At 63.9% G+C, this 22593-nt stretch overlaps 1 protein-coding gene across 6 annotated transcripts; it reads right to left on the bottom strand.

The window, feature by feature from the left end:
* Positions 1 to 6666: 6666 nt before the first annotated feature.
* On the bottom strand, positions 6667 to 21021 carry SLC17A9 (solute carrier family 17 member 9). 6 transcript variants are annotated; one of them, XR_013442120.1, is made up of 14 exons: positions 17154 to 17318; positions 15688 to 15885; positions 15166 to 15305; positions 13773 to 13872; positions 12376 to 12506; positions 11736 to 11832; positions 11402 to 11498; positions 10649 to 10736; positions 9281 to 9315; positions 8794 to 8909; positions 8434 to 8489; positions 8248 to 8277; positions 7370 to 7729; positions 6667 to 6842 (listed from the first exon to the last, which is right to left on the bottom strand). XR_013442120.1 is itself a non-coding variant. In XM_036105402.2 (13 exons), exons 1-13 carry the CDS (start codon positions 20921 to 20923, stop codon positions 7566 to 7568), a joined length of 1320 nt encoding a protein of 439 aa, XP_035961295.1. In that variant the 5' UTR covers positions 20924 to 21021; the 3' UTR covers positions 6667 to 7565. The 6 variants fall into 6 exon arrangements, 5 of the variants coding, with proteins under 5 accessions (XP_035961295.1, XP_077913496.1, XP_077913497.1 ...); XM_036105402.2 differs by lacking the exon at positions 17154 to 17318 and adding an exon at positions 20856 to 21021 and having other exon boundaries at positions 6667 to 7729; XM_078057370.1 differs by having other exon boundaries at positions 6667 to 7729.
* Positions 21022 to 22593: the final 1572 nt, after the last annotated feature.

Genomic DNA, 22593 nt, shown 5'->3' with positions numbered 1-22593 from the left:
TGAGGCGGTGGAGTTGCTGGGCCGATATGGTGACGTCACATGTAACCTTCGGAGGAGAGGCCGGGCGGCTTTTCGGGTCCGTGTACGGGCTCCCGCTCCTCCATGTGCTCGCCAACACTTTCCACGGTCTGTGTGCGGGTTCCAGCCGCCCGGTGGGCATGCGCGGTGCCCGCCCAGGTGTGCTTGTGTGTCGGCAAATGATGACATTGTGCATCTTTCCACGGGCTGTTGTGTGCCCCAGGGTTCACGGTCCCACGGCTGCCTCGAGGTGAGCAGGACTGAGCCGTCCGTTCTTGCTGGACACGGGGTGCCGGGGTGTCGTGTATTGTCTACACCGGAGCCCTCGGAGCCTCCTGAGCTCTGGCATTTCCGTTTCAGTCTCAGACACGGAGGACGTGGATCTCTCCCGAGCCAGGAGCGGCCGCCGTAGAGACCCCTCGGGCTGGGCCCCCGCACACAAGGCCGGGATGGAGATTTGCTGCGGAAGGTCACGGGGGTCTCGGCGCCACTCTGTGGGGAGGGACGGAGCAGGGGAGAAGTTGGGGTGCATCGCAGCCACGGCAGAGGTCTCCCTGACGCCACAGGAAGCTCTGGGCCTTCGATGGGCCTCAGCACGGTCCAGCTGAGGCCAGGAGGGGGGCCTCTGCCCCTCATGCTGACACGTCTTGGGAAGCAGGCTGACTGTGGGGGTCGACCCTGGGAAAGGGGCTTGGCCTGAGTGGGGTCTGGGTGGCCCACAGCACTTACTACGCCTGCAGGGCAGCCTCACCTGGACTCCACGGCCCTGGGCTCCGGGAGGGTGCAGAGAAACCATTCTGTTATGGCTGATTTGTGTCCCCCGAGTCCACACGTGGAAGCTCTAACCCCCAAGATCTGGGAAATGGGGTCTTCACAGAGGTGATTAAGTCGAAATGAGGTCATTGGGGTGTGCCCTACTCCAATCTGACTGTGCTTGGAAGAAGAGATCAGACCCAGACACAGAGGGAGGAGGAGAGAGGCCTCGGGAGGAGCCAACCGGCTGCCACCTTGTCCTCGGACCTCCAGCCTCCAGAGCCGTGGGAGGAGCCTGCGGCAGCACTTTGTCCCCGAGCGAGCGCGGGACATGGACCCATCCTGAGGGCCCTGGGCTGCTCCCTGTGGAGATGCCTGATGCTCGGAATGAAAAGCTTGCAAACAGGCAGGAGGAGGGCAGACAAAAGAAGAGTGTCCTGCGGGTGCCGGGTGCCGCAGGTGTTGGGGGCGGGCGGAGCCGCAGGGGCGGCCGCAGTTTCCACCGGCTCGTACGTGGGGGGCCTGTCCCCCAGGCCACCTCTTCACGCGGGGCAGGAGGAAGTAGGAAGACACACTCCCAGCATGAGTGCTGGCTGAAGGCTCTCCAAGCCAGAGGAGGAGGGAGGACGCAAACCCCTCACAGGGTTGCAGGACGGCAGTTAATGCTAATGTGTTAAATAATTTAATCGGACAGGCTGTATTTCATGCCGCACGTCGCTGGCATTTCTAGTGGGCGTCCCCGTTGGTCTGTCCTTGGCACGGATGCTTGCCTGGCCCTTTCCTAAAGCGGCTCCTGGGTCCTCCGCCCACCTGAGCAAAGGAGGCATTGCTTCTGCGAGGGGTGGGAAGTGGGCATCAGTCAAATTCTCTCTGAACAACCATCATGAGCAAAGAGTGGCTGGGGACCCTCCAAACGTAGCTACTGACCAGCACGGGGCGTCCCGCCGAGGGGCCCTCCTGCCGTCTCCCCAAGAGAACAAGCCCGTCCCAGGCCCAGCTCAAACACATCTGGACACCCCATCGTCCACCTGGACGGGCTCACCCCTGTCCTCCCTCCCAAGGGAGTCCTAACCAACCACCCCAAACCCAGGCTACTTTCTGTCCACTGTTGTACTCTCCCCGGTGGCCTCTGTGTTTGGGCACTTGCAGGGGCTCAGCTGGGCCATTCAGTCGGGGGTCCCTCAGGCAGTTGGCCTGAGGGCCTCCCCCGTGTCGCCCTCAAGGCCTGACTGGACTTCCCACAGCATGGCGGGGGGTCCAAAGACCCAGTGTCCCAGGGGAGCCTTTCCTGGCCTAATCCAGAAATCACCTTCTGGTCTTAGAGCCCACCTAGATTCAAGGTGCTCAAGGGAAAGAATTTGAGGGCCTGCGTTTGAAATAGCAGATGGGCTTCTCGGGGCAGAGGGGTCTCCCTGCCCTGTGCCCACTTCCCCCTGAGGTGGGTGCAAGGCTGCCTGATCGTTAGGAAGGAAGCAGCCCCCAGGCTTTCTGCCACAGGTGTCCCAGTTCCTCCTGATGCTGGGTATTTCTTCCCCACCGAATAGAGGGGAGGGCAGAGCGCTCTGCACCTGGGCCGGGCCCCTGTGCCCGGCTTACACGGTGCCCTCCACCAAGGACCCCCCGGGCCAGGCCCCAGGCGGGGTGCACGAAGGAGCACTGTTCATGAGCGCTGCCCTCCGAGCCCCTGTCTAGTGGGGACCCCCCGCCACACCAGTGCTGTGTGTGTCTGCGTGTACACGTGTGTGCGTTTATGAGTGTGTGTGCACGCGCAGGTCTGCTGGATGATGGGGTGGGGGTGATCAGGCAGAGACAGAGGCCAGGCCAAGATCTCGAGGTGGACAGCACAGGCGGGGCCAAGAGCAGGTGCATCCGAGCAACCGCAGGCGCCAGGTAGGAAGGCTGGGAGGACACGCGGGGCCCGGAGTCCCAGCAGGAGCCTCTCCCGCTCCCCCCGGCCCCTGTCTCTGTGACCTCGGCAAGAGTCATTCAGGAGGTGGTCAGGGTGACGCGCACAGGACACTGGGGGACAGAGGCAGAGGCAGAGCAGGACAGGGGTGTGGTCCCGAGCTGGCTGGTTGCATCTTTGCTGGCAGGAGGCTTGTGGCAGGAGGGGACCCTGAGGTGTCTGCAGGTGACAGGTGTGGTGGGCTCAGGATCTGCCTGCTGGGCCCCGGCAGGTGCGAGGAAACACCCCACCTGGCTCACAGGGTGTCAGGAGCAGGCCAAGCGTCCTCCCGTGCCAGGCGCAGTTGTGGGTGAGTGCCGGCCCTGGCCTTCCGGCCAGCTACTCGGCCAGGCAGAGACGCAGAGACTGGGGCAGGTGCAGGGTCAGCACGGCCCTGGGGCGTCTCCCTCCAGCTTCCAGCCCCTACTTGAAGGACTCGGGGGGGGCAGCGAGGCTGCTTGGTCAGGGCCAGCAGCTCTGGCCAGGGTCCCCCCCACTGGCCTCGGACCTCGCATGGCCCCATATGGCCATCACCTCGGGCTCAGGAAGGGTGCCAGCTAGACTCCAAGGAGAATCAGCCTGGGGCCACTGACCCAGGAGGGGCTGGAAGGCGAAGGGATCCAACACAGGGGGACACGGCTCCCCTGCCCCCTGCACCAGCCTCCCCAACAGCTTCTTTGAAAGTTGGGAGTGTCTTTTGTATTCCAAAGGCCAAAGGGCCACGCTTGCCTTTAATTAAAATGCACGTCCTTTAATTAAAGGCCCTATAACACATGAAGGGCATCCACTGAAATAGGACGTGTGACACAGTCATTTCCCTGCTGTTAATTACTAATTAATGAAGCTATTTCAATTAATAGCTTCCCCACCTCACTCCCCCTTTGACAGGCCCCGCTGTGCTGGGGCGCGTCCTAGAATCAGACTCCAGCTCCCGCACCAGCAGCCATGCTGAATATTCATGCCACTACCTCAGTGCCTTTCAATTAAACATAATAAAATAAATCCCAGTCAAAGTGCATCCCAACATGGAGCTCATCTCTCCTTCCTCGGGCACCGGAAGAGGGTGACCGGATGGCCCACCGCAGATGGTCGGGACAGAGCATGGCCTGGGGAGGGACGACCTGCTGGGGGGGATGGTGTCCAGGAGTCGCCAGGGGGCAAGTGGGGACCCCCAGGGCACTGTAGTCCTACAACTGAAGGACAAAGCCAAAAAACGGGAGGGTCAAGGACGGTGGCCCAGAGAGGTGGGGGGCCGTCCACATGTTAATTACGAATCTTAAGTGGCCATTAAAGATCCTGCTTTAAAGAGACAAGGAGGGGCGCCTGGGTGGCTCAGTCGTTAAGCGGCTGCCTTCGGCTCAGGTCACGATCCCAGTGTCCTGGGATCGAGTCCCACATCGGGCTCCCTGCTCCGCGGGAAGCCTGCTTCTCCCTCTCCCACTCCCCCTGCTTGTGTTCCCTCTCTCACTGTGTCTCTCTCTGTCAAATAAATAAATAAAATCTAAAAAAATAAATAAATAAAATAAATAAAGAGACAGGGAGGGGCGCTGAGCATCTGACTCTTGATTGTGGCTAGGGTCATGATCTCAGGGTCGTGAGATCCAGCCGGACATCGGGCTCCGCTCTGAGCCTGGAGCCTGCTTGGGGTTCTCCCTCTCCCTCTGTCCCCCCCACGCCCCCTCCAGCTCACACTCTCTCTCTCCCCTTCTCTAAAAAAAGAAAGAAAGAAGGGAAAAGTGTCCCTTATGGTGACCAGGAGGGGTCGGTCCTGCATGGTCCTCCTGCACGTGGATGGGAGATGAAGGGAGGGCACCGCGGGCGGCAGCCTGGACCAGCCCAGGAGGGACATCAGGTGGAGGCCATTGTTCCTGGAGTCGAAACTCCCACAGTCCCTGCTGCCTACTTGCTCAGGTGGGAGGACGACTCCCCTCAAGGAGCCTGTGCCCCTGAGGACCCAGGGTCCCCAGCCCTGGGGAAGGGGTGGAGGGGCGAGCCCTGGAGCTGCACCCTGTGGCCAGTTAAGGGTGGGGGCGGAAATCCCGTGTGCGGGAGTCGCCCCAGCTCCTTCCCGGCCCCACTGCGGTGGCCCGCCGCCCGCCTGCCCTCGCCGCACGGCCCCCCGCACCTGGAACCTCCTTTCAACACTTCCCGCCAACGGAGCCGAGAGCCAGGAGCACCGCCTGATGCGGGCACTGAGCAGCCAGGGCCGGAGGGTACCCGCGCGCATTAGTGGGGGCTGGGGACCACTGCTCGGACCGGCCCTGTCAAACGGCGCCCTCTGTTGGCTAGTTGTGGGCGGCAGCCGCCCAGGCCTCCCGCGGGGCCTCAGGGGCCGGCTGCCCAGGCGCATGCCCGCTCCCGCACCGCTGTGGCCCGAGCCCCTCCTCTGGGCAGTGGGTGGCGAGCTGGGTTTAGTGTGTGCCGAAGGAGGTGGGCACAGCTCTACGCCCTTGGCCCTGCTGCTTCTAACCCTGTCGCCGCCCGACCCTGGCCCAGGGCCCCATCAGCCAGTAGGACCGGCCAGAGCTGTTGCCGGGGCGGGGATGTGTCCGAGCCCGCGGGCAGCAACCACACCGCCCAGGGCCTGCCCGAACACCCTCTTTGCTACCAGCACCCTCCCTGCCGGCAACCACGTGCCCCAGACTCTGTGGAGCCCTGACCGAGGCCCAACATTGGCCTTGGGAAGGGGTAGGGAGAGCACACCCAACTCCAGGATGGCATTCCAGACCAGGAACGGCAGTGCTGGGAGGAAGCCAGGCCCCTCTGCTCGGCACCAGGCCCGTGTCCCCCAAATCCCACGTGCCAGCCTCCCTCCTCCGACTTTGAGGAAGTGACCAAAAGGGGACTCAGTGTGGTGTCCAGGAGGCCTGGGGCCTTGGTTTACACGCGTGTGTCTTAGGCTCCCCTTCTGAGCAGACCCACCATCGCCTCCTGGGTCCTACATTCCCTCAGGGACTCAAGGTCTGAGACCCTGGAAGACTGAGTAACTGTGGAAAGGGCCACCTCCTCGCTTGGGCTCTCAAAGACTTTATGGCTCGCTGTGGGTTAGAGACACCCGCGTTCTCAGCAGCATTATTCCCAGAAGCCGAGACGTGGAAACAAACCAAGTGTCCATCCACAGAGGAACGGATGCACAAAATGAGGCCCATCCACCCAGTGGAGTATGGCTCAGCCTGAAAAAGGAGGGAAATTCTGACACCTGCTACCACGTGGAGGACATTACGCTCCGTGAAACAGGCCAGTCACTGAAGGACATACTGCGTGAGGGACCCAGAGCCGTCACATCCACAGGAACAGAACGTGGACAGTGGGGGCCAGCGGCTGTGGGCAGGGAGGGGGAATGCTGTTTAATGGGGACAGAGTTTCAGTTTGGGAAGGTGGAAGATCCCGGAAACAGCTTGGCACGCGGGAAGAGCTCAGCTCCCGTGTCCAAGGACTTGAACGTGCTCGGTGCTGCAGGACGTCCGCCGCGGGGACTCTCAGGGGCTGGGGTCCTCCGCCACAGGGGTCGCTCAGGAAAACCTCCAGCCGAGGAACGCGAGGAACGCCAGGGCCTTTGTGGTAAAGTGACATTCCCAGAGCACCTCCATAAACAATTGGGCCACAGCCAGGAGGCCAGACTCGAGTTCGGTAATCAAGAATCTTTGAGATTCTTTCTGATCCAAAGTGGGACAGCGGAGGGAGAAACAGGGAAAGCTGCCCGCCGTCCTTGTGGAGTGCACCCGGGCCCTGCGGCCTGGTTCTGTGGGTGCCCGCTGCGGGGAGCAGCCCACTGCAAGGCCGGCGGCTGGGTCCCGGTGGGAGAGGGGCCCCACCTGCCCCGCCCCCGCTCCCCCGCTTGGTCGCCTCCACCTGTCTACAACCTCTGCCCGCTTCCTCGGCTTCCCCTCAGTGAGCCCAACAAATCTTTGCTGCATGTTAGTCTTTTAAAAAAAGAAAGAGTAACAGTCTTCCTTTTCCAGTTTAATAGCCATCGTTTAAATAAGTCTGGGGTGATTTTTCCACATTCTTATTCTTTTTTCTACGTATACATCTTGCAGGATCTGTTATTAATTCCCGAGACGACCAGATCCTCTGTTAGGAGAGAAGGACGATGCAGGAGGGCTCCCTGGTCCTGCGGAGCGCCCTGGGCAGGAGAGGGACCCACAGTCCCCTTACTGCTGGCATCAGTGGGCCCAAGGGAGGCAGAACACTTCACCAGTGCCAAGGGACCCCCGGGGGATGCTGCGGGGGGGTCCCCAAAGATGGGCAAGGGCGTCTAGCCCACGGCCCACCCACTGGACTTGGAGAAGCTGAAATGCCCCTAGCAGCCCCTAACAGGCTTCATGAGAGCTGCAGGTCCCACCCAGGGCAGCTCCCCTGGGGACACGTGGTGATGCCAGGAGCCAGTGTTGGTTGTCATGACTGGGGGGTCACCTAGTAGGTGGGGGCCCTGGATGCAGGCCCAGTGCACAGGACAGCCCCCTCACCCCACGAAGAATGATCTGGCCCCATGTGCCGAGAAGCAAAGCAGAGCAGGTCTGGGGGGAAGAGTCCAGCCCCTGCAGGGACGGGCAGAGCTCCCACCGTGGGGACCGCAGGGGCACGTGGATCTACATGGAACAGACTGTGTGTAAAGACACAGCCACTGCTAGAAACACTAACTCCACTCACCCCTGACAGTCCACGCACCCTGAGGGGAGGGCGCGATCACCTCTCTGGAGAAACTGAGGCCCAGCCAGGGCAGCCCGGCTTGGCTAGGTCTCGCTTTCCCCCTGCTCACACATCTGGGGTCAGGAGTGGGAGGCTCTCAAACAGAGCCCGTCACCCCAAGGCAGACAGCACTGAAGGAACGGTCAGGCTGGGGCAGCTAGAGGTCCTCGCGGGTGGGGCTCAGGTCCACTCGCTGGGCCTCTCCCCACAGCAGGAAGGTGCACAGCCCCAGGCTGCTGACGGCAGCCACCAGGTTGAACATGGACGTCCAGGAGCCCGTGGTCTCGATGAGGTAGCCCCCCAGGCACACGCCCACGACACCTGCAGCAGGCGGGGGCAGACAGGCCGAGTGCTCCGGGGCCGCCCGAGGGCCGTGCCGAGGAGCGCAGCTGGTGGTGGGCCCCAGGACGGGAGGCCAGGGGCGGCCTGAGCGACAGAAGCTGAACTCAGGGGTCCAAGCCGCCAGGCCAAGGGAGGGCCGGCATCAGAGGGTCTCAGGAGGCCAGAGACCTCACGGGCTGCCCAGGAAAATGACCCTCACAGGTCCCCCTGCACCCCCCAGGGGGAATAAGCCCCATCATTGTCATCCAGACACTCAACCCCAGGAACCCTGGGCCTTGAGGATTTGACTCACATCGGTGGGTCAAGTGGGGGCTGGGGTACGCACCATCAGAAAAGGGAACACCATGGAAAGTGGCTGGGTTCTTGCCCTGGACCAGCTCCGTGAGCTGCACTCTCCCCTCCCCACTGGTCTGGCACTGTGGGACCCTCGATGGTGCCATGCCCACCCTGCAGGGCTGGGGCCGCCAGGAGGCACCCCAGCCCAGCCCACCTCTCACCTGCCAAGGCCCCAGCTGTGTTTGCCACACCTGTGAACAGGACAGAGGAAGAGAACAAGGACTGGTCACAGGAGGCCCCCCTACCCAGGGGCAGCCCTGGGGGCCCAGGGAGGGGGCGAGGCTGGGTGAGCCATGCATGGGTGGGGAACGCAACTTCCTATTCAAACAGGGACCAGCGGTTCTCACCAAACAGAAAGCCGGCACAGGATGGGGCCAGGTCCTGGATGTTGACCGAAATGCCGCTGTGGAAAAGAGGAAAGGGGTGACCACGGGGCGGCTGCCACCCCCCTAAGCCCAGGGCTGGTCCTCTGAGCACCTGGAGCCTAGAAACTGCCAAGTGGGTACTCAGAACCCAGCCCAGCCAAGGCCTGCCCGCCACGCCGGGGCATGAGACCACACCAGGGGCACAGCCCCACTCGGGCCATCGTGCCCACCCTGGCTGTCCCATCCCCACCACGACACAGTGCAGGAACCCACTACCAGGATGAAACAAACAACAGCGGGCAGCATGGGGCAGCTCTGGTGGGAGGGGCGCCCAGACCTTACCTGTGGTTGAAGGTCTGCAGGCCAATGGACGCTGATGCAAATACCACGGACTTACAGAAGCTTGAGGTGTGACCCAAACACAGGGCAAAGACGCTGGACAGCCCGAGGCCCATCACCTGCGGGAGAGAGGGTGGGTGGCAGGGCACGGGCTGTGGTGGACACCTGGGGTGCCCTGAACAAGGTCCGGGGGGAAAGCCCCTCCCAGCCTGCCCTGGGGATGCGTGACACGAGGCTCCTGATAAGCCAGCCCCACTGGTCGGACTGAGAGGGAAATGCGAGTGACCAGGCCCAGACATGTGTGCCAGGGCTCAGGGACACAGAGAATCCAAAACAGAGCTGGGAGAAGCGCCTCAAGTCAGCCAAGCCGGCCCCAGCACTGACCCAGGGCACCCTCCAAATGCTTTTTGAGTTGGGTGACTGGTGACACCCCTCGGGTCCCAGGAACCAAATGGGGTGTCCAGAGAGACCCATCCCACCCTCTCCCTACCTGCATGAACTTCCGCACAGCGATGGTCCTGTAACCTGAGCAGAGGGAGACAGGGAGATGGTCCCATTGGCCCATTTGTGCTGAGCCCCTGAGGGCCCCTGATGGGGTCCCAGCCAGCACGGCTGCAGAGAGGGAGCAGGGAAGGAAGGGAAGGGGCACTCGGCTCAAGGTGGGGTGTCCCGTGTCGTGCAGGAGGCGTGTGTACACGCGTGTGTGCACGTACCTGCCCCGGGGGTCCTGTGTCCTAGGTGTGTGAGAGCACGTGTGAGCACGTGTACACACATGTGCACACGTACCTGCCCCGGGGGTCCTGTGTCCTGGGTGTGTGAAAGCACGTGTGTGTGCGCGCATGTGAGCACATGTACACGCATGTGCGCACGTACCTGCCCCGGGGGTCCTGTGTCCTGGGTGTGTGAGAGCACGTGTGTGTGCGCACGTGTGAGCACATGTACACGCATGTGCGCACGTACCTGCCCCGGGGGTCCTGTGTCCTGGGTGTGTGAAAGCACGTGTGTGTGCGCGCATGTGAGCACATGTACACGCATGTGCGCACGTACCTGCCCCGGGGGTCCTGTGTCCTGGGTGTGTGAAAGCACGTGTGTGCGCGCACGTGTGTGAGCACGTGTACATGCGTGTGTGCACGTACCTGCCCCGGGGTCCTGTGTCCTGGGTGTGTGAGAGCACGTGTGTGTGCGCACGTGTGTGAGCACATGTACATGCGTGTGCGCATGTACCTGCCCCGGGGGTCCTGTGTCCTGGGTGTGTGCGTGTGCACATGCACGTGTACACGTGTGTGAGCGCGTGTGCAAGCACGTGTACCCTGCACTGGGCGTGCACCTAGAGGATCCTCTAGGACACAGTCAAGCAGACACACAGAAGGAAGGCCGCTGGGATGGTTACGAATGTGCTTTCTTCACGTTTCTCCAAATCCTCTCTTTCTCCCACCATGAGTGGGTAGCAGTTTTGTAACTAGGAAAGGACTAACATCTAAGCATGCGTGTCTGTGAGCTCCTCGTCCTTGGGGGTATTCCCTGGGGCCCCGGGCTCACATACACAGCCCACCCAGACCTACGACCTCTGACCCCACCAAGTGGCCTTTCGTCCTCTGCAGAGGGTCGGGGCTGCATCCAGCCCCCGAGGAGGAGCTCCACGGTCACAGGACTTAGACCCTCTCACGGCACCCCAAACCCCTCAGGGAAACTGAGGCTGGGGGAGGCCAGCTCTGAAGGGATGGGGTCCCACACTGACGGGAGGTCCTCGTGGGACAAGGCCCCACATCCCTGTAGAACCCCCCAGGAGGGGTGCTTCCCACCCCCCAAGTGTGACAAAGCCGGGCTGGTTCCCAGCGGCCCCTCCCCCAGGGCTCACCCTGATTGATAAGATGGTCAGAGAGAAACCCGCTGAACAGACTGGCGGGAATCGCCACCAGCCAGGGCACCACGTTGAAGACCCAACCCTGCAGGGAGGAGGGAGGCCTCAGAGGGGACAGTCTGCATGGGCCAGGTGGCTGCCCACGGCCACCGATGCCCAGGAAGGCTCTCCCTGCCCACAGGCTGGGCTCTCGGGCTCGGGGGCCTCCCTGGCCCTGACTGTCCCCCACCCTGGCCGAGCTCCAGGTCCACCAGCGCTGTCTCCCTGCAGGCCGCATCTCCCTTGTGGCTCCCCACACCATGACCGGGCTGAGCTGGGGGTGCAGGCCCACCCTGGGGATGTGCCGCCTAGGGGGTCCTGGTCACCAGACGGGGAGGGTGGCCAGACGGCCGGGCTGGTGTGAGCCAAGCTGACCAGCAGGGGACACCCCTGCCTGCCCATGTCACGACCCCCCCCCCCCCCGGCCCATCCTCAGAAATGACCATCCACAGACTGGCCGCTGAGCCATAGGGGCGGCTGCACGCAGTCCATCCTGGGAGCGAATGCTGCGGGGGCAGCAGGAAGCCGCCCTGTCCTTCACCAGCACGCGCCGGCCAGAGGTGCCAGCCGTGAGCTTGGGTGGGGCCATCGCAGGGTCACGAGCCTGCGGCCAGAACTGACAGAGTCCAGGCGGAACCAAGGGCCCCCTGCATGCCAAGCACTGGTCTGTGGCCCTCCCTCACCCCGTGAGCACCAGGGCGGCCCACCCACCTTGGAGCTGGGGAATGTCTCCTCAAAGAAGGTGGGCAGCCAGGAGAGGAGGATGAAGAAGGAGCACGCAGAGGACAGCTGGGAGAAGATGGCTGCCCTGCGGGACGGGCGCCGGGCTCAGGGTCACACGCCCCAGCCCCACACACGGGCCCCCCCCGAGCACCGCCCCCACCCCGGGGCCGAGGGCGTGGAGCTCAGGAGCCAGGATGGGGTGGGGGGACCCACGCCCGCGTAGGCTCTGGGGGGGGGCCGCGCGGGGAACACCCGAGACCCGCCAGGCTCCCCCCGTCCCGCGGCACCCCCCACACGCTGTGGTCCCGAGACACCGGCTCACCAGACGGAAGGCTTTCGGAAAAGCTGCCTCCAGGGAACTTTGGTGTGCCTGGATACTGGCACGCCTTGGGCCAGGACACCCAAGGCCAGGATGAGATCTGAGGGCAGCAAGGGTCCCACGTGAAAGCTACTCAGAATCGGATGACAGCATCACTCACAGCCGACCGGCTTCTGGGGGCAGCTCCTGGGGGCCGGCGCCCCGACAGCCCTGTGGCCCTGCCTGGCTGAGTGTGGGTCCCGCCACGCCATCCTCCCGGCGAGCATCTTGGGTTGTCGGCATTTACCGTTGAGGGTCAACGCTCATGTTGAGAAACAACGTTTCTCAGCCCTTCCCCTGCCCCCGGAGCCCCCAGGCCCTGCTTCCTGCAGTCCTCAGAGCAGCTGCTCCTCCAGGCAGCCTGTGCCTGGAGGACAGCTGTCCCCGTGTGCCTGCGCCTGCCCGGGCACACTCTGAGGCCAGAACCTGGCCAGAGCCGGCCCGAGAGCGGGCGCTTTCCTCAGGCTCCAGACGGGGCAAAGCCGCAGCTCGGGGTCCTGCGTTCAGTGGATGATGAGCGGCTACTGGAGCGGACGGGCGCCAGGCCCGCGCCCCTCCCCGGGCAGCTGCGTTTGCCGGCAGTCACCCACCCGGCCACGGTTACCTTTTTCACTCAGCAGGTACCTGTCCACGTAACACACCCACAGCAGGGTGAGCCCACCGGAGAAGTAGAAGACACTTGGCCAGCCGCACCAGTCCAGGAGCAGGGAGCCCACGGCCCCTGTCACCAGCGTCCTGGAGGACAGACAGCAGCGTGGCCGTGATCCCAGGCTTCACTCAGGCAAGGCGACCCTCTGAGAATCCCCAACCCCCCTGTGGGAGCTCGTCGCCAGAGAAGCAGGCTCAGAAGCCCCAGTCTGAACATATTTGGTGAAGCGTTTCAAGCTTTTGGGGAGACTTCTGGATGCCTCAGACCCGGGGGATGTGGGCACAGCCATGTGGCTGTGACGTGGCACAGGGGCCCTGCCTTGCTTTAATTTCTTGCTTCCAGGCCTTCAAGTTGGCCTCCCATTGTGGTGTGGCTCCTTCTAAACTAAAAAAGGCTGCGAAGAAGAAGGGGTGGTGTTGGGAACTCAAATAAAGCCTCCGTGCTGTCCAGCTTCACGGGGCAGACAGGCTGAAATTCTCAGATTTCTTTTTTTTTTTTTTTTTAATTTGAAATTCTCAGATTTCTAAATGCAGAAGCAACAGAGCGCAGCACAACGCCCGGATGCCCGGTGGCTCCCGGGGTCCCAGACACCCCCGTGGGGCCTCCCCTCCCACACGCCCGGCCATCCACAGACCTCCAGCCAGGACGATTAAAGGAGAAGACATAGGAAGGAGAGCAGGGCCAGCAGGCCTGGGGGATGCCTTCCCCTCACAGCCTCCGTGGGCAGAGTCTCTCCCTGTGCATCTCAGCGCAAGACACGGGCCCAGGGCGCCCGGCTGAGGCGGGATTTCAGGAAAACAGCACATCCTTCTTTGTGCAAGTTTGCCCCATGCAGTTTATCCAGAATTCCCGTTCCACTGGGCGCCCTGGGTTTTTATTTGGGCTGCTACTGGGCCATCCACGGGCACCCCAACCCTCTGATTTCTTGCCTACATGCTGGGGGCAGTGACGTCAGGGGCCTGAGCCCGGGGCGACGAGGCCCATGAGCACAGCAACATGGCCCTTCTCCCTGAGCGAGGCCTCCATGCGGGAGCACGGGAATCACGTCTGGACCGCGCCCACTGCCCCACTCCCCAGTGGACGGCACCCCTCTGGCTCCCCAGCACAGATGAAAGGGCCTCAGGGGAGTGGCCGCTGCCCCAGCCCACACGCCTCAAAGCCACACCATCTGCCCAGGCGCTGGGGACAGGACATGCACAGGGAGGCACTTTGCACAGGGATGGCGGGTCTCCCGCAGCACGGAACCAGCCGCTCACATCACCCTGAGCCACAAACGCGCCCACATGGCCTGTCCCTGCCCGGACCCCCTGGGCACACCCTCTGTCCCCCGGGCTCCCTGGGCCGGGACTTACCCGAACTGGGAGCCAGCCCCCACAGCACTGTAGGTGAAGGCTCGCTCGCTCTCTCGCACCTTCTGGGACAGCAGGCTGGTCAGCGCCGGGAAGTACACGCCTGAAACAAGCGGAGAGCTGTGTCCCCCAACAGTCAGCCGGGGCCAGCGAGGGTGGCCAGACAGGGCTGGGAGCCAGGCTGGGAAGCTCCCCGGGACCCATCCGAGACGACTCAAGTTTGGGGTGTCCTTCTTGCTCACCTCACCCCCAAGGGACCAGCAGGACTCAGCTAAAGACTCTCGGCGTGGGGGACAGCTGCGCTCACGGTCGGGCCACCAGCGCAGCCGTGGGAATGACCCTGACACCGGCCTCGGGGCCACACCAGCCCCAGCGTCCTGGCGCTGATGCCCACACTCACGCCCACTCTCGCGCCCACAGCGCACGGACAGCCCTGTGCAGCCTCGGTGCCCCACGTGACCTTGCCCTGAGCGCCACCAGCCCTCGCCCTGGGGGACGGGGAAGGGAGCTTGGCCCCTCCCTGTTATTTCCTTACAACTTCCTGTGAGTCTACAATGATTTCAAAATCTGATTTTGCGGCTCCCTTTTCTATGCTCTTCTCTAAAAGTACCAGGAAAAGCTAAGAGGCCAGGGGGTGAGACAGGGCTTGGCCTTCCCATCAGGGCCCTGTCCCCCAGCCCACACCAAGTGCCACCAGTCACCCAGAGTGATGGCTGCCCCTCGAGCCCCCGTACTGGGCCACAGACCGGCCTCCCAGGAAGATGGGTCAGGGCCACCTGGCTGGGCGCCCAGAGAGCCGGCTCCTGCCCAGAAACCCCAGCCGGCGTGCAACAGCCTGGCCGCAGGACCAGCCCCAGGCCACATGTGGGGCGCGTGGGGTGAACTCACAGGAGCCGACTGCCCGTGAGCCGGACTGCTGGGGCAGGTCAGCAGATCGGTAGCAATGTGGGTCCCGGGGGGCTTGGCCAGGGGGCAGCCTCTGCCCAGCCTCACGCAGACACTCAGCAAGTCCCCACTGTGCCCGCGCGCCACGCTGACTGCCGCCCAAGCCTCTGGAGCAGCCTCTCGGCAGAGGAGGATCCGACGTTAGAAGGTGCCAGACTTGGCAGCGTCTCTAGAGAAGGCCCGGCGCTGCGGCGTCAGACCGGCCCGGCGGCCGCCCGCGGGCTCTGGGCCCCTACTCTGTGCCTGGGCCGCACTGCCAGCCCGTGGCTCCGGAGACCTCACTGCGGCCACACAGAGCCGCTGACACCCTCCTCGGGTGTAGGCGCGCCGCACGCGGGAGCACAAGTGAGGACCCGTGTGCACACGTGCACGCACACTCGCCCAGGGACGACGCACTCGCCTTGCTCTCCCATGGCTGAGACCAGGGGCGGCCGCTACCAGGCAGCCCTACCTTGGAGCAAACCCGTGAGGATGCGAGAGAAGGTCATGAAGACCAGGTGGGCGCTGCCGAGCCGGGCGAGCAGTGGGGTGGCGGCCGTGATGACGCCCCAGGCGGAGGCAGACAGCAGGATGACCTTCTCACCACCGATCCTGGAGGACGACAGGAGGACAGTGATGGGAGCTGTGCAGCCGGGCGGGCAGGCGGGCCGGGAAGATCCTGCCCGGGGGAACCAGGGCCCGAGCCTGCTCAGAGCGGCCCCGGGCTGGGCACGGCTGCCTTGTCCTCCTCTGCCGAAGCGGTGGGCAGTAAGAGCACAGCTGAGCCTGTCCGTCTGTCCCAACAAGCACCCCACTGGGCTGCCGGGGGCTCCTCAGGGTGCTGGGCACCTACCCCCCTCCGACCGCCACCCCCATGGAGCTTGGCTCTCCCAGGTGATGTCCTGTCTGGGGGGGGCCCTTCCCCACACTCACTCTGCAGGAGCCGCCTCCCCCGAGGGCGGCCCAGCCCTGCATGGGGGGCAGTGCTGCTCACCGGTCCCCCAGGTGGCCGCCCACCACCTGCGTCAGACAGTAGCCCCAGAAGAAGCTGCTGAGCACGATGCCGGCCTCCTTCTTGTTCCAGCCGAAGTCCTGGCTCATGGAGACGGCGCACACGGGCATGCTGACGCGGGCAGAGTACAGCAGGCAGGTGCCCAGCAGCAGTGTCCCTGTCCACACCTGGCATTCGGGCCTGCAGGACAGAAGGGGCTGTGTCAGGCCCGGAGGGGCGGCATGGCCACCTTCAAACACCTCGTCCCCCTGTCTGTGGCTCCGAGAGCACGGGCCGACACTGGAAACAAACCGCTCGCGGCAGCATAGGCTGGGAACAGCCGGACGGCCGGCAGGACAGGTAAGACAAACCACACCCGGAGGATTGTACCCCAGGACTGGCCGTCAGGATCCAAGCACCCAGCTTCCACGCAGCTGACAGCTCAGCAACCCGCCCAGGGGGCCCCAGGGCTGAGACCGAGGGAGGGCCTCCCACAGGTGGGAGCAGGACGGTGGGTCCCCAGAGGGTCCCCAGGAAAGTGGTGTCTGCCCAGCAGAGGACATCGGAGCAGGCGGTGCTGGGCGGCCAGCAGGGGGACACAGCGCTGTCGGGGTGGTTGGCTCTTGGAGAACCTGGGCAGGGGTGAAGCACTGCTGGCTGCCGGGGGAGGTGGCCAGGCAGGTGTGCATAGAGGGACGGTCCTCGAAACTCCTGGCCCGTGCTCTGTGACTGTCCCTGAGACCAGGGAAGTCAGAAACTGCCCCAGCTGGGAGGACATGACAACCCCATGCATGTGGGACCCTAGTGGGGTCTGGAGCATCAAAACAAACAGCAGAAATCTCAACAAATGATGGGCTTTGGCTCCTAGTGCCGTGTGGACATTCGCTGACGAGACAAAGGCAGGACACGGACAAATGTGGCGGGAGGTACGTGGGCACAGGGGACCCCAGGTCCTTCAGAGTGACTCTGGAAATCAAGAACTGTCCTCAGAGACGAAGCTGACTTTTCAACGACGAGAGAGGGAGGAGCTGTGGGCGCCACCCAAGCGGGTGGGACGTCCGGGGGGGGGGCTTGCGGTGTCTGGGGTGGTGGGCGTGGCACCGAGGGGCAGGTGCTGAGGACAGCGGAGAGGCCTGGAAGCAAACCGGCGGGGAGCTCAGGGGTCCCGCCCGCACCAGACGTCCCCAGTGAGGCACAGGGGCAGGCGGCTGGCTCCTCCCCGGGGAAGAACGACCTCCAAGGCCTGAGGGCACCTTCTTGCCAATGGGTGGTGCCCACACCAGGAACCGGGTCACTGGGCCTGATAAGCTGTGCCCGCCCCCCCACAGGCAGGCCCCGACCTGGCACAGGGCCCGCCTCGCTGGGGGAACAGCCGACCAGCGGCACTTCGGGCTGCCCCCTCCCAGCAGGGTGGACGGCTGACCGTAGGAGCTGTCCTGGGGACTCATCAGGGGAGTGCGGGTTTGCACCTGCCATCCTTGGCCCGCTGCCATGCTGGGGCTCTGGTTGGGGCTGTGGACTGGCCTCTTCGAGCCTGTTTCCTCAATGAAGAAGGGCTCATGCCCATAACATCTGCCTCCTTCATGGGTCAGTAAACAGCGGAGTGACCAGCAAGTTCCTGATGTCCCCACAAGGAGTCATTGTCACTGCCCGGGAGGGAGGCAAGGCAACCGTGTCCACATCCTCGGGCCGGCAGGTCCATGTGGGTCCACGCCCCCTTGCAAACCACCATGTTCTTTTCCCACAGTCAGGGAGGAGGACGCACTCTGCACGACCAGGCCTCCCTGGCCACCACCCTCCGCAGCCAAGAGCCGCTGCCCTCGGACAGGCCGCAGTCCCACCAGCAGACACAGTGGATGCGAGGTTCGACAGCATCTCTCAGGGTTTCGGGGTTCCAACAGCCCAGCCTGCTGTCCCCCAGCAGACCCGTACCTGCAGGCCGGGCCCCGTGTGGGCTGGTTTGGGAACTCCGGCTCCAGAGTGCCAGCCAGCCCTCGATGGGCTGTGTGGTGTGCTGCAGTAGAGAGCTCTGCAGTCGGAGAGGCTGGGGCGCCGCCGGGGCCCGTCCCTGGGCTGCCATCCCTCCACGTGCACAGGGAAGAGGTGGGACCAAGATTTCCGAGGGGTGCCGTGGGTGGGACTCGTGGGCACCCCTCCGCTGCTCTCTGCACTTACACAGCAGTCCAGTGGGAAATAGGGTCCCGTGCTAAAAATATACCCAGTTCTGTAATTCCAGAAGCCGGACACCAGACCCTGCTTTGTCTGAGGCTGGGGGAGGGCGCTCCTCTCAGAAACTGCCCAGGGACCCCTCGTCATCATGCCCCACCCCCAAATGTTCCTGGAATGATTCAGAAGCCCGGACAGTGGGACAGACCTGACAGGTGTCAGCGGCCTCCCCTGCTGGAGACGCCAGCCTGGAGGGGCGGCCCGCAGGGCAGCTCACCGGCTCTCCCTCTGGGCTAATCTTCCTGCCAGAACTGAAGACCAGGAGGTGGTGGCAGGGCAGGGGGCGGGGGGGGTGGGCATCCGTACTTGCTCAGTGCCCATTGGACACAGACGCGGGACCCCTAGGTGTTGAGACCACTGTGGGCTCAGGCACCCATCTCCTCTGGGGTTCCAAACCTGAAGATGACACTCCCAACGTCTCCCTGGTGCCCATCCCTGGGCCTTGGCCGAACCTGGCCTGTGAGCACCTCACCCCAGGTGTCCATCCCAGGTGTTCATCCCGAGGGCAGCAGGCCTGTCGGGGACACTGCTCCTTCTGAGTAGACGCCCTGCTGGCCTCCCAGGGAGGCACAAAGCAACAGCCCAGACGGCCCATCCGAGTCAGGCCAGCTGCCGGCCTGAGCCCTGTGGCTGTGGCTGGAGCCCCTGGGGGCATGCCTGCTCGGCGGCATCACCAGGGCTTCCAGATGCCCTATGCTGGGTGGCCCCCGCGGGCCCGCAGTGTTCCTGCACCCCCGTGCTCGGGCTCTCTGCAAGCGTCCGTGTGCCTGCCCGAGGAGCTTTATTCCTTTCTGTGGTCAAAGCTGTGGAGGGTCACCTGCATCCAGCATGCCCACCTGGCCCTCAGGTGCCTCTCGCTGGTGACCGCGATAGCCTGGGTGGGAAGTCCAGCCAGAAACACTGGAAGGCCAGCTGAGGCCGACCCGCTCCAGAAGGTTGGCCGGTACCTAGAACACGGTGCTGCCCCTTGGCCTCCTTATGACCACAGGACGCCAAGGAAGGCCCCTCAGCATGCAGGCAACCAGTCTGCTCTGAGCCTGTGTGGGGCCAGGTGCTGTGTGCCTCCTCCTGGGCCCCGGAGGCCCCCCAGGCCCTGAGCCGGCGGGCAGTGCCAGCTAGGCAGGCCAAGTGACTTCCTCTACAGCGGGTGGGGACACAGAACGAGGAAGTCTGGCTGCAGGTGGGGACCCGACACAGACAGCTGCCCGAGGGCTGGTTAGCACGCCAAGCCCAGACTCCTCCATCCCACGGAGGGCTGCTTGGGAACACAGGCCACGGCAGGATGGGCCAGGAAAGCTTCATCCTGCTCACTTAGACTGGTCCTGAGCCTCAGGTCTGTGCCCCCAGCTCATCAGAATGCTTCCTGTGAACCTTCTAGAACCTTCTGCTTCCTGCCAACGGCCCTGTGCATGAGAAGCATCCATGGCTGAGCATATATGTGGTCACGTGCCCCTCCATTCAGAAAAGGGAAATGTGCCGGCGCTGCAGGCCAGGAGAGAACACACAGGTCCAAGGCCACTGGCTGCCCCCACCCCAGGGTTGCGGCTGAGGAGTGGCGGCCCTGCCTCCCGGGACCACGAGAGCAGACGTGTGGTTGTCGACACAGAGGGCACGCCGCATTGGCTGCAATAAACCACCACGCTCACAGTGACTGATAGGACTGTCCACGCAGGGGTGGGGTCAGCCTCGTCCCAGCTGAGCCCAGCTCCACCCAGGACCCCACAGACCTCTGGAGCTGGGGCGACCTCGCCTGCCAAGGGCCTGGGGAGCTGCAGGTGCTCCTTCCTGAGCCAAGCACAGAGGGAAGAAGTTAAGGCAGGGCCAGCCAGAGCCATTGAAACAGAACCTGAGAGGGAAGTTTGCAGAACATTCTATAGCCCTGGGCCACAACCCTCTGCCCACATGGTAGTGGAGCCTGGCCTGCCACCTGGATCAGCACCTCAATAATCGGGACGGTGGGGAGGGAAGACGAGAGCAAGGCAGGCTGCAGGGCACTCCTGGACCTGGCCGTACCCGAGTAGAGAGTCCTGTCCCAGTGGTTGCCTGGCAGGGAGACACCCCACTCTCCACACCCTGTCCTACAGGAAACTTCCGGCTTCTGAGGGCTACTTCGAAATGCCAGCCTCTCTCCATCTTTCCCACTAGCTTTGCCCTCATCTTGCCCCAGCCTTGGCGGGGGGGGGAGCTGCCCTTTAGGGGTTTCCTGCAAGCCTGTGCCTAGACGCAGGGGCAGGAATCAGCCGTCACCTACAGGGAGCGGGCTCCCCAGGCTTTCGGAGCTGGTGGACTGGCCTTGGGATCCCAGGGCCCGACTTTGGACCCAGGGTCCAGCTGGCTTGGCTGAGGGTAAGCAAGGGCTGAGGCACGGTGGTCTGGGGACTCCTCAGTCCCACCTCGTTCTTGGTTGCTGCGTGTCCCTGCCCTGGGGACTTCTGCATGTGGCAGTGGACGTGGACACAGAGTATAAAAAGGAGTGGGCGATCTGCCTAGGCCCCGCCCACGGAGACCTGTCCACACACACGGCTGGCAGGTGGGGGCAGGACTCAGCACCCCCCTACCTCCGACGGGCTCCCTGTCAGGTGACCCCGTACGGCTCCTCCTTGCCCTCAGGCCTGGAAATGCGTGTGGTCCTACCTGGCAGGGGTCAGTTCTAGGACTCACAGCTGTGCCTGTGAGCTCCCTCTCCGCCACCCGGGATGCTGCCCCCCCACCCCCAGGCAGACCTCCTGGGATACCTCCTGCCTGCACAACCCTAGGACCCTGGAGGGCCTGGAGAGGGCTCAAGGGGCACTCTGGGCCCTGGGACTGGATGGAAGGGAGGAGGGTCCTGGGTTGGGTCTGGGTACTGGTATGCTGACTGCTAGGGAAGTGCGCAACCCCAGGTGGAGGGATGGTGGCCTCGCCCCCTCCCCAAGCCACGACCCCCCCACACACCTTGGCCCCACCTGGACCACTGGGAGTCCTCGGCCCCGTCCCTGTGGGCCTCTTCCGGCGGCGGCGGCAGCGGCTGCATGGGGGGCGCAGAGCGTCCAGGTCCGGCTCCTGCCTGGCCGACCCACACAGGCAGCACCGCCCAGGGCCACGTGTCAGTCCCAGCGGCGCTTCCGTCTGGCGCTCCTAGGACGTGTCGCCCCCGGACGGCCACCGCGGAGGGCGGGCGGGTGGGGCGGGGCACACCACTCGGTTCCCGCCCCCCGTGCTCTGCGGTCGGCTGTCAGGGTCCACCTCCCTGTTGCTCCTGGGGCCGCCTGGGGCCACTGTCATAGGCGGGGAGGGAGCAGGGTTACCTGCCGCAGGCTGGACAGACCCGGCTGTGGAGGGGCTGTGGAGGGGCTGGAGCCGGGTGGTCCTGGCCCAGGGCATTTGGACTTTGACCTTGGACATGTGCCCGTGAATTGGGGGATGGTGGTGGTTTCCCCCTCCCCCCCCACTGCCCCGATCACAGGGCTGTGAGCACTGGGGACAGTGAGAGTGCAAGGACAAGAGTCAAGGGTAACCAATTTTTAAGATGGATCTTTGGAGGTGGGCTCCAGCCCTGTCACCCTGAGCCAGCCTGCGCTGGGTGGCCGAGTGGGCAGCGTTCACGCAGCAGGTGGCTGCGGAAGGGGTGGGAGCTCCCCACAAAGGTGTCCGGAGCAGGCAGGCTCTGCCAGGCCCCAAGCCAGGCCCCCTCACTCGTGGGGGGCTTCACGTGTCCACATGAAGGACACAGCCAGCACGGAGAGCAGTGTGCACGCTGGGACCCAATGATAAGGAGGGGACTCCTGGGCGCACTGCACTTCCCCGCGCCCCTCCCCCGGCCTCAGTCCCCCAACCTCGCAGCAGCCTGGCCAACCTTCCCAAGGCTTCTCGCTGCCCTTAGAACCAAACCTGTCATATCCCCACAGCACAGGGCCCGCCGTCCCCACCTTCCCCAGCCTGCAGAGCCAGCCCCGCGAGGATGGAGCCGACCAGCATCTCCCCTGTGCCCCCTCCCCCGTGTGCACAGGAACGAAGGGAGGGACCAATCCCTCTTTTGAACAGAATTAATAACTCAATGGTAGAGGAGCAACGAACTGTGTGGGATTTCACTGGAAACCAGAAAGATGAACTTTATGATAATAAATGATTTAATGTAATATAGGTTCTACATGTGGAATTCCTGAAGGTTCTGGAACAGTTCTTTTCAAAGTGCTGGTGAGTTCACTATTTGAGTCTTGAAAACACTGCTGTTCAACATGTTTCACACTAAAATTACGCCTGGACGCCCAGAGATGAAGGACTCGCTGAGGCCCATGAGTCTGGAGCCACACAGGGACCAGCACTGCCCCCTCCCCCTGGGTCTGTGTGCTCCTGCCCCCACCCCCCCTCCCCGGGGCCCCTGCCGCCCAGCCAGGAGTTCTCGATGATCCTCGGGCTTGCGTCACTTTGAAAAGCCAGTTGGGAGAACGCCAGCTGTGTGACACCCCGGGCTGCGGCAGAGGAGACCCGGCCCGCAGGGGTCTGTGGCCGCACGGCAGGGGGAGAAGTCCCGGGCAGGCAGTGCTCCGACACCTGAGTCCAGCAGTCCCCGTAGCCTCGCCTCCTCGTCCCCCGGCTCCAGTGGGAGGCAGAGTCCCACGGCACACAGCGTAGTGCGCCCACCTGCCTGGGCCACGTCCACAGCCGGGCAGGGGGCCTGCAGTGTGACCTGCTTCAGAGTGC

Source organism: Halichoerus grypus, chromosome 10 (genome assembly GCF_964656455.1).
Source record: "Halichoerus grypus chromosome 10, mHalGry1.hap1.1, whole genome shotgun sequence".
Lineage (NCBI taxonomy): Eukaryota > Metazoa > Chordata > Mammalia > Carnivora > Phocidae > Halichoerus > Halichoerus grypus.
This window is presented reverse-complemented; position numbering and strand designations above follow the sequence as displayed.